Source organism: Nyctereutes procyonoides, unplaced genomic scaffold (assembly GCF_905146905.1).
Source record: "Nyctereutes procyonoides isolate TBG_1078 unplaced genomic scaffold, NYPRO_anot_genome, whole genome shotgun sequence".
Classification (NCBI taxonomy): Eukaryota; Metazoa; Chordata; class Mammalia; order Carnivora; family Canidae; genus Nyctereutes; species Nyctereutes procyonoides.
The window spans coordinates 1951228-1962000 of record NW_026575025.1 but is presented as its reverse complement, the minus strand read 5'-3'; the positions used below and the strand labels follow the sequence as shown (position 1 = coordinate 1962000).

At 49.6% G+C, this 10773-nt stretch overlaps 1 protein-coding gene across 1 annotated transcript; it reads left to right on the top strand.

The window, feature by feature from the left end:
• Window positions 1-204: 204 nt before the first annotated feature.
• Window positions 205-10293, top strand: ZNF408 (zinc finger protein 408). Its single transcript, XM_055312554.1, has 5 exons — window positions 205-266; window positions 574-851; window positions 1629-1690; window positions 1912-2162; window positions 3232-10293. The coding sequence occupies exons 1-5, from the start codon at window positions 218-220 to the stop codon at window positions 4770-4772; spliced, it is 2181 nt and encodes a 726-aa protein (XP_055168529.1). The 5' UTR covers window positions 205-217; the 3' UTR covers window positions 4773-10293.
• The last annotated feature ends 480 nt before the right edge of the window (window positions 10294-10773 follow it).

Genomic DNA, 10773 nt, shown 5'->3' with positions numbered 1-10773 from the left:
TGATGCTGGAATCCCTGGTGGTCCTCTGGAATCCTGTGGTTCTCTTTGTTCTAGGACAGAGTTCTGCCTCGCCTGTATTCCCCAACTCGCGGTTCCGTACTCCAATGAGTCTCTCAGGATTCTTTCCTGACAGGAAATTTGGAAGCCAATGACTGTTTCCGGGAGGAGCGGAATAGAAGACGCTCACTTCCGGCGGAAGGAGGCTTTTCTGGAGGGGATGGAGGAGGCGGAGGAGTTGCTTTCCAAGGGCGAGAGACTGCGGTTGGGTTAGTCACCTCAGGTGTTTCTGACCCCGGGCCCTGGCCTTAGATAGACCTGACGTTCCCTGCCTGGGGAACTCTCTGCCTCAGGCCCCTTTCCTCCCTAGCCCGGGATCCTCCTCCGGTGCCCTCAGAAGTCTCTGGGGGCTCCAGAGTCCTCGAACCCCCTCGAACCTCTGATGGGCCCACGTAGAACCCTTCCAGGTCCCTCAGACTGCCAGAGCCTAGCCGGATCTGCGGTTTCTCCCCGCACCTGTCCTCACCCTCACGGCCTCTTGGGCCGCCCCCTCACTGCCTTCCCATCTCCCTGCAGCCCCCGACCCGCGCCTGGGCCTGGACTTGGGATGGATCCCCTCTGGACAAGGCTGTGCTCAGGGCCTCAAAGACTTCCCGCCCGAGCCGACCCGGGCCGTCCTCGCTCTGCAGAGCCTCCCCCGGGGCTTGGCCCTTGGCCCTTCATTCGCCGAGGAGCAGCGCTTGGGGGTCTGGTGTGTCGGGGAGCCCCTGCAGCCGGGACTGCTCTGGGGGCCGCTGGAAGAGGAGTCCGTCCCCGAGCAGAAGGACGAAGGAGTGAAGCCACGGCGGAAGGAGGTATTGAAGGATAGGACTTGTCTTCTCCGTGACTGAAATTCTGGAAGAGGTTCAGCCATTTCTGGACAGCTCTTCGGTTTGTTAGAAGAAGCAGGGTATTTCAAGAGACAGGCGACGACAGTTTTGCCCCTTCTCTCCAGGACTGCCTCTTCCCCTCACTTGCAGTAGTTAAGGAATCAAGGTGCAAAAGGTTGCTGAAAGCTAGACTATAGAATGTATTACATGTGATACGTATATAATAGGACATAGTGTCAGCAGTGATGAAAGCCAAGAACAAAGGTATTTGGAATAAAAAAAAAGCCATGAAGTTAAATCCCAGCTTTGTCACCTAGCCAGTTAAATAACATGTCTCATTTAGCCCATTTGTAAGATAAAGGGATGGCGGTGTCTTTTATTTTAATCTTTCAGGGTTATGTGGAGCAATAGATGAAATAGTGCAGGTAAAGGGTTTCATTGCATAATAAGTCTTAAAAAAGAAAAGTTGTTGTACCTCTTACTACTTTTTTGGTTTGGTGCTCACTAGAGTGCAGAAATGTGTTCAATTTAGTAGTTCTCCACACAGTGGGAGGGTGAGGAGGGGTATAGTCTTTTGATCCCTACTGAGTGAAAAATCAGACAACACAGTCCTGTAGAGGCAGAACCAGAGACCATTAGCCTTCCAGGGGCTTCATATTAGATCTGTCTCAGGAGAGGTTACATCCCTTTTCTCCCCAACCCTGGTCCCCCCGCCCCCCCCCCCAAACACATGGGAGAAGGACTCTTATTGGTTTATTTCAGGACGTGTCACTAGGCCCATGGGGAGACGTGTGTGCTTGTGAGCAGAGTTCAGGCTGGATCAGGTAAGTTACAGGAGAGTATGTAGTGAAGATGGTCCTTTGAGGCTTTTTGTCATGGCATGAGAGGGAACCAGAAGCACCCTGTAATTCCCCACCCGGTGACTTTCTGCAATGAGGGTTCCAAAGGCATGGGGTCTTTAGGACTCAGACGGCCCAGAAGCTGGGGCTTCAGGGAGGGACACTTGAAGAAGGTCTTCTGAGCTAGTTCTTCCTCTACTTTGCAGTTTGGTGCAGCGGAGCAGGCTGGAAAGTGAGGGAAATGTGGCCCCGGTGCGGATCAGCAAGAAGCTTCATCTGCAGGTGTACCGGATCATACTGCCAGGCTTTGAGTTGCTCCTGTGGCCCCAGCCTCCCTCTGATGGCCTGAGCCACAGGCTAGAAGAAGAGGCAGCCATGGCTGTGCTGACAGAAGTGGACTCTGTGGTACAGCAGGAGGTGAACTCCCCAGGGGAAGATGCAACAGAACCTTGGACAGGTACATAGGAAATAAATACTGGCTTCCCAAATTATCACCCAAACAACCTATTGATAAGATAAAGTAAAGCTATGGCCCAAGGAGATACAGGAGAACATTATAGAGTCTTAGTAGGTTTTCTGAGTGGCAAGGGTAAAACTTGAATATTTATTGAAATTTTGAAGTCTGGTATAAGGCGTGTCTTTCAGTGTGTAATGGGGGCAGGGCTTGATCACGGTTGAATAAGAATCATGAGATAAGGGGTCCCTGGGTGGCGCAGCGGTTTGGCGCCTGCCTTTGGCCCAGGGCGCGATCCTGGAGACCCGGGATCGAGTCCCACGTCGGGCTCCCGGTGCATGGAGCCTGCTTCTCCCTCTGCCTGTGTCTCTGCCTCTCTCTCTTTCTCTCTCTGTGACTATCATAAATAAATAAAAATTAAAAAAAAAAAATCATGAGATAATAGTTTAGGATCCATGGACATAAGGCTAGAATTTCCAGGCAGGGGGCTCAAAAAAAAAAAAAAAAAGAAAAAAAAAGAGTCTTGGGGTATAACCTGTCATTTGATGCTTTCTATTGCAGAGTGATGGGTCTTTTCCTTAGAATGAACACTATCGGTATTTGCAACTTTTATCTTCCTGAGTAAGTTTTCTGGAATAGTGAGGTCATGTTGATGAAGACAGCAAATTGTGTATAAGGTTTCCAATTTCTTACATTTCTTCTACCTGGGATGGGGGTGGAGGTTCTTTTATTTTCAGATGAGCTAAGGTGAGGACGTGGTAGTCTAATTCATCCTAAGTGTGTGTCTCCAGAGGCATAATAGGGGCCTCTGGGATAGCCCTCTCTCAGACTATCCAGAGGTTTGGAGGACCATGGTTCCCAAGAGTGCTTCCTCAGGAGGCACCTGAGACTGGGCATGAAGATAAACAAAGCATGTGGTTCATGTTCCAAGGGAGGGATTGGCGTCATTGCCACTCCTGAAGTTCAGGGGCTGAGTAGGAGGAGACAGGTATTCATATAATTTCCTGGTGACACCATTGCTACCACCTGTTACAGTTTCTACTAACCCCAGCACCCCATTCTTGCCTTGCAGATCCTGGTCACCAGTCACCCCCCAGCATCCAGGCAGAGAGTATGGTAGGCCCTGGACTCAAGCCCCAAACCCAGGATCAGCTTTCCAAGGAGACCCAACTGCTTGGCCCGCTCCCTCAGGATGGCAGCATGGATGAGGAGGACCCAGCCCAGAAACAGATGCCACCTGAATCTCAGAGCAGCTCTGCTACCCAGCAGGGCACAGAGAGCAGTGAGTCCAGTTCCTCATCCTCTGCCAGGGACAATCAGCTACGTGCTTATGTGGTCAAGAAGTTACGTGGTCCCAGTGGTCAGTGCCCACCCAGAGAAATGACCTCGGAGCCCAGGGCCCAGCAGGCTGGAGAACAGCAACAACCTGGCTTCCCAGCATGCTTGAGGAGCCCTCCTGGCCCAGCAGGAAGCTCCTCGAAACAGAGGCGACGGTACCGGTGTGGGGAATGTGGTAAGGCCTTTCTACAACTGTGCCACCTGAAGAAGCACGCATTTGTGCACACGGGCCACAAACCCTTCCTTTGCACTGAGTGTGGCAAGAGCTATAGCTCAGAGGAGAGCTTCAAAGCCCATATGCTGGGCCACCGTGGGGTGCGACCCTTTCCTTGCCCACAGTGTGACAAGGCCTATGGCACCCGGCGAGACCTCAAAGAGCACCAGGTGGTACATTCAGGTGCCAGGCCCTTTGCTTGTGACCAGTGTGGCAAGGCCTTCGCCCGCCGGCCTTCCTTGCGGTTGCATCGCAAGACCCACCAGGTGCCAGCTCCCCCTGCCCCATGCCCATGCCCTGTGTGTGGCCGGCCTCTTGCCAACCAGGGCTCCCTGCGGAACCACATGCGGCTCCACACTGGGGAAAAGCCTTTCCTGTGCCCACACTGTGGCCGTGCATTCCGCCAGCGGGGCAACCTGCGTGGGCACTTGCGACTGCACACGGGGGAGCGTCCTTACCACTGCCCTCACTGTGCTGATGCCTTTCCTCAGCTCCCTGAGCTTCGGCGCCATCTTATCTCTCACACTGGGGAGGCCTACTTGTGCCCTGTGTGCGGGAAAGCCCTTCGAGACCCACACACACTGCGTGCTCATGAGCGCCTGCACTCAGGGGAGAGGCCCTTTCCATGCCCACAGTGTGGCCGTGCTTACACACTGGCTACCAAGCTGAGGCGCCACCTCAAATCCCACCTAGCTGACAAGCCCTACCGCTGTCCCACCTGTGGCATGGGCTATACCCTCCCCCAAAGCCTCAAGCGCCACCAGCTCAGTCACCAGCCTGGGGTACCCACCAACCCATCCTCCAGCCCACCCTCCGTGCCACCCGCTGTTTCTGAGCCCACTGTAGTATTACTGCAGACTGAACCAGAACTGCTAGACGCATGCAGGGAGCAGGACGTCTCCCCAACCCAGGACGTCTTTGAGGTCACCATTTCGGAGAGCCAGGATAAGTGCTTTGTGGTGCCTGAAGAGCCAGGCCCCACGTCCAGCCTGGTGTTCATCCATAAGGACATGGGTTTTAGTGCCTGGGCAGAAGTGGTGGAGGTGGAGACAGGCACCTAACCCCCTGCCCCCCCCCCCCCCCCCGGAGTACTATATAAAGCTAGTGTTTTCTAGCTGCTGGATGTCTGCATCTGTCCTTGGGTTGCATGTTGGAGTCTAGTCTATTCTGAGAAGCAGATCAGGGATTTCCCTTCCTGTTTATGGACTGCCACATTGTTTCCCAAGACTATAAGGTAATCCTGTTCTAGGTTTAAGAACTTTTTATTGACTTCAGTAGAGTTTGTTCTGCTTCCCTCACCAGGAACTCCTCAAGACGCTTGTCCTTTAAACATGGCGGAAGTGACCGCACCCAGTGAGGTAGTCAGGTACCTGGCAGCACTATTGCCCTACTGTGTGCTTAGTGCTGGGATCATCACTCCCACTGAGCTCCCTGAGGAGCAAGCACTTCCATTTAGAAACCAAATGGAATGACTTGAAGGTTAAAAGGCCAGAGGCTTAAAAAAAACTAGATGCTGAGTTCAGGTTATAGCTCACTGTTGTCTCTAACTTGAGCTATAGGTGGTTTAGGTGGCCACCATCCCAGGGCTGTGAAATTGTTTTTTTTTATTATTATTATTTGTTGATAGACACCAGGCCAACTGGAGGCAGCTAGAGCCAGATCTGGACCCTTCTGAAGACCTGGACAAAGGCAACCCTATTGAGGGAAGGAATGGACACAGGTCTTACATCAGCTGCGGACCTGCACCACACTGGGTGCCAGGATGCAGCTGGGAGCTAGACTGGGGTGACATTCTCTACAGAGCTCAGGATCTGCTAAGGCCGGAAGCACTGGACAAGAGTTTGCAGAGGATCCCTAGCTAGTGCTATATGGACGTGTTAGATGGGATGGTTTAACTTGGTCTGGGGCATCAAGGACATGTCCCAAAGGAATAATAATGGTAATAAATACTCAGCCCTTACTTTGGGCCAGTTGTTCATATTTATATAATCTTCATAGCAACGCTGTGAGGTTGGTGGTAGTAGTATTCAGGTTTTACAGATGAGGAAGCAGCTTTGAGTGTCATGCTCAAGGTGGCACATCTACTAGGTAGCAGAGCCGAGACAAACTCTCAACGACACTGCAGCCCTGCATCTCACTCACGATCTGATGGATGAGAAGGTGGAGGTGGTGGGAGCTGCACGTGCAGCAACCCTGTGGTGAGAGCCCGGGGGATATGAGCAACAGACGAATGTGGCTGGGGCAGATCACACAGGCCTTGCTTCAGGAGTTGGGACTTTATTCTCAGAACATTGAAGAGTTTTGAGAAGGGGAATGACATAACTAGATTTGTGTTTGAAGAGGCCTCAAGGATGGATTGGCTGGTGAGTTATGGTTGTGGGGAAATCAGTTAAGGCTGCTGAGGTGATGGGGAATTGGGTGGTGGCAGTAGAATTGTAGAGAAATGGAATCGTCAAACGTGAGCACTTTCTGCATGCTAGTTAGGGATATGGCATGGGAACAGCCTCTGCTCTCAGAGTTACATCCTGGTGTGCATAGACGAAACGTCAGATGATTATAAATGTAGTGAAAAAAAGTCATGCTGGGGGAGAGGATAAAACTAGTGTGATTTTACAGAGGGAGGTCAGGGAAGGCCTCTGATAACGAACAGGAGCAGAGATCTGAACTCCACGAGGAGATGAGCCACACTGATGTCTGTAGGACCTGTATTCCAGGGAAAGAGAACAGTATAGTATAGCAAAGCCCAGCGGGTTCAAACAAGAGCAAGGAGCAGAGATGCCTGGGTGGCTCAGCAGTTGGTATCTGCCTTCGACTTCAGGGTGTGATCCCATGGTGCCAGGATCAAGTCCCACATTGGGCTTCCTGCATGGAGCCTGCTTCTCCCTCTGCCTGTCTGTCTGTCTGTCTGTCTCTCTCTCTCTCTCTCTCTCTCTCTGTCTTTCATGAATAAACAAAATCTTAAAACACACAGACACACACACAAATGAGCAGAGTGGCCAAGGCAGAGGATGGATGGAGGTAAGGGCAGGTTGGGGACTATGGGCCATGGTGAGGATTTTGGGCAGATAAATTCTCTGAGAGAAGTGACAATTCATGGACTGAGGGAAGGAGGGAGAGCTGACTACTGGTTTCTGACTTAGCACATTAAGTGGCACTGGGGTGAGAGTAAGGATTCTGGTTGGAGGTGGGCCGAGTTTGAAGTGCCTATGGTAGAAACCACAAGCTGTCAGAAGTCTGCAGGATATAGGGAGAAAAGGCTGCTGTAGAGGGGGAGTCACGACACTAGTGACCAGGTCCTGATCATCAAAGCTGGGGTTTTAAGAGGTGAGCAGAGAGGGGGGCCAGGTTCACTTACAGGAGGGAGGCTTTGCAGGGGACACGGAAATTGCATCCAACAAAATAGAAAACCTGTCAAGTGTGTGTCACAGAAGCAGAAAGAAGAGGGTTTGACCAAAGAAGTGGGCAAGAAAGTTCGCTGTTGTCGAGAGGGTTGAAGTTTGTGAAGTCACTGAGCTGAGTAAGGACAGGTGGAAGCCAGATTGGATTTGCTTTGAGGAGTAGGCGGCAAGAGAGGAAGAACTTAGATTCTTGTCCCATCCTCTGTCCTGCGGAATTAGACGTGGCCCCTGTTTCACAGACTCCAGGCTGGAGCTGGCCAAGATCACATAACCAGTAAATGGCAGAGCCAGGACTGAAACGTGGAGTGTTCTCTGGCTTCCCAGCACTCAATCACAGTGTCACAGGCAGTCCTGTGTCTCGTGCTTTGCCACTGACATTTACCCAGCACCTTCCCAATTTGCATAGCTTGTTGACAAAGCATCATTCTGAAACTGTCCACAGGGAGGGAGGACAGCAGGAAATCGTGGTGATCTATGGAGAGAAAGGTCATACCATCCAAAGCACAAAAAATAGCTGCTGATACTAGTTTTGAGTAAGCCAGCCCTAGCTCTTGGAGCCTGTGTGAGGCTTGATAGGTCCTATTCTTTTCTAGCTCCTGCTTTGGGCAGGGTCGTGCCAGCTCAGCTGACAGCTTAGCAGTCAGCGTCTGCCAAGTGTGTTTAGGTGTCCTGGGACATTCCCACCACTCGATCCCCAGCTGTGCAGGGAGAACACACTCCTCCTTCACTACCCATTTGGTGGTGAGCTGCGTGGGCAAGCTGGGCATGCTTTGGGTCTGAGGATGCCTGTCCACACCCCACAACCTTCCTTACACCCAAACCTGGAATGCTTACACCCCCTTGCTACATCCCCCACATAAACGGAGAACTTTTCTCTCTGTTAAAGCTGTCCCTAGTGATGCAGAGTGGGGTCAGATCAAAACCACCAGACCCAAAGGCACATGGTTTGGGAGCCTCTGTTCTGCCAGGACTTACGGTTAGAGTGTGAGCAGGCGTCAGAGAGTACTGTGCAAGCTCCCCATATTGCAGAGGAAGACATGGATGCCCTGAGAGGAATCCTTTCCAAGGCTTGAGTAGCAGAACCAAGACAGAGGCCAGGTCTTCTGACCCCTAATTTAGAAGTCTTCCAGTTAAAATGCAGTGGCTGTTCTTGAAAAGATTGATCACCGGAGTAATGTTTTTCATTGAGGAAATAATCTTCAGATGTCAGAATAATTCTTGTTTATCTGAACAGTAGAGTCCCTTTATTCTCTACTTCTTTCCTTCATCCCCAGATTAAGTCACTTTTAACAGTTTAGTGGATATGGCATTCATTTGAATGCTGCTGCCTGCTGTAGGGCAAAGATGCTATGAAGTGGTGCTGGAGGACACCTTAACCTGGAGGCAGGTTTGACTGCATGGTGTCTGCAGCTGCTAAACCAAACATCAGACGGTGAAGGAGATAAGGGATCTTTTATCCCCATTTGCAACTTCAATAAAATGAGAAAATCTTACAATCATCTGAATTACATTTAAGCACCTCTAAACAAGGCAAAGCATCATGGACTGTAAAAAGCCCCATCTCAAGACAGGTTCAGGTGTGGTTCGTGACTCTACCCTTCCTTGACTGACTGCATAAATTTAGGCAAGTTACTTGGCTTCTCTCTGCCCTGTTTCCTCATCTGTAAAAAGGGGGTAACTATGGTGCCTACCTCATCAGTACTAGGTACCCGGCACATGGTGAGCAGTTAATAAATTGTAGCTGGTTACTAGTAGTATTGTTATCAGCCCTCTTAATTTGGAAGAGAATATTAAGGTGCTTGCATGTTTCCTCTAGGTATTGCTTGTTTCAGGCACGTCTGCATCACTCCCAATAGTTTTGTACTTGGGGTGCATGTCTACTGGGTTTGCTTCATGGAACAGTGAGGCTGTACTCTAGCAGAATGTCAGGGGATGAAGGTAATGCAAGGTGAAGAGCAGTGGTCTGAGAGGCATGAGTCCGAGTCCCGGTCCTAGCTTTATAGCACCAACACTACAGCCTTGGTCAATTAGCTCCCCACCTCGAGACTCCCTTTCCAAACAGTGACATAGGGAATTTGGACCAGATCATTACTTTGCAATCTCAGCTCCACCATTGAGCCCTTTTGCTAACTTTTTTTCTTCTGTGGATCTGATATATTTTTTAAGATTTTATTTATTAGAGCACAAGCAGGGTGTGGGGGAGAGGGAGAGAGATAAGCAGACTCCCCACTGAGAAGGGACCCCCCCCAACTCGGGGCTCAATCCCAGAATCCTGAGATCATGACCTGAGCCGAAGGCAGATGCTTAACCAACTGAGCTACCCAGTTGCCCCTGAATCCTAAATTTTAAGAGCTTTTGATTAAATAGAAATTCACTCATTTTAAAATGCTGATCAGATTGAGGGGGAAAAAATAAGGTATTTAACCACCTCAAAAGATATAATGTCAGCCACAAAAGAAAAAAATTATCCTTGTCTTAAGGTAAATTCACAATTTTTGAGGGTTTAAAAAAATATCCAAAAGGACAAGACCATCCTGTAGTATATGCATGGAGCCCTAGGCTGCAAAATGTCTGGATTTAATGATACCTGACCTTCTTTCCAGCTCTGAAATTCTCTGTCTTGGAACATAATTTTACTGTTTTCAGTGATTACAGAGCTTCGTTTTACAACATAGCATTGGCCTTACCCATGATTTTGTTTGACGCCAACTTGTTGGGAGAAATGCAACCCTTCATTATCGCCTTGTGCTTAGTGGGTAATATGATCCGCTTTAAGTGTGCAGGCATGTTTTTGGGGTGAGAAACAAGAGGATGTGTTCACACAAGGTGATAAAGGCCTTCACTGCTTCTGTATCTTTGGGGTAAATCCCCAGCAGTGCAATTGCTGGGTTGTAGCGTAGCTCTATTTTTAACCCTTTGAGGAACCTCCACAGTTTTCCAGAGTGGCTGTACCAGTTCACATTCCCACCAACAGTGCAAGAGGGTTCCCCTTTCTCCACATCCTCTCCAACATTTGTTGTTTCCTGTCTTGTTAATTTTCATCATCCTCACTGGTGTGAGGTGGTATCTCATTGTGGTTTTGATTAAAGGGGAAAGGAGAGAAATTGAGTGGGAAATATCAGAGGGAGACAGAACATGAGAGACTCCTAACTCTGGGAAATGAACAAGGGGTAGTGGAAGGGGAGGTGGGCCGGGGGATGGGGTGACTGGGTGACAGGCACTGAGGGTGGCACTTGACGGGATGAGCACTGGGTATTTATACTATATGTTGGCAAATCGAATTTCAATAAAAAATTAAAAAACAAAACAAAAAACAAAAGTCTAAACCAATCATAGTACTTCTATTCCTCTTGTGCATTTGGGTGTTAGTTCTCTCCTTGGTTTCTATTATCCTGAACAGTCTCTCCAACCCACCCCATTTATTTCCATGTCATGAATTTGCCAGAGAGACTGGACCCATTTGTTCTGTTGAATGTCTGTCATTCCTTGTGGTGGTGGCTAACTTATTCCTTTATCATCTGTATTTCCTATAAACTAGTAATTAAAGCTAGAGGCTCATTTAATTCAGCTTCACTATTTTAGGAAGAGCCCTTCACAGGCAGCATTGAGTATTTCCAGTTTCATACATAATAGTGGGGTTTACTGGATACTTCGTATGTGGCAG

Excerpts from the sequence above, each read along its gene's own strand:
- ZNF408 (XM_055312554.1), top strand. The coding sequence starts at position 218 with ATGGAGGAGGCGGAGGAGTTGCTTTCCAAGGGCGAGAGACTGCGGTTG. Across the intron at positions 267-573 it reads GGGCGAGAGACTGCGGTTGG|CCCCCGACCCGCGCCTGGGC; the intron begins GTTAGTCACCTC and ends ATCTCCCTGCAG. Across the intron at positions 852-1,628 it reads TGAAGCCACGGCGGAAGGAG|GACGTGTCACTAGGCCCATG; the intron begins GTATTGAAGGAT and ends GGTTTATTTCAG.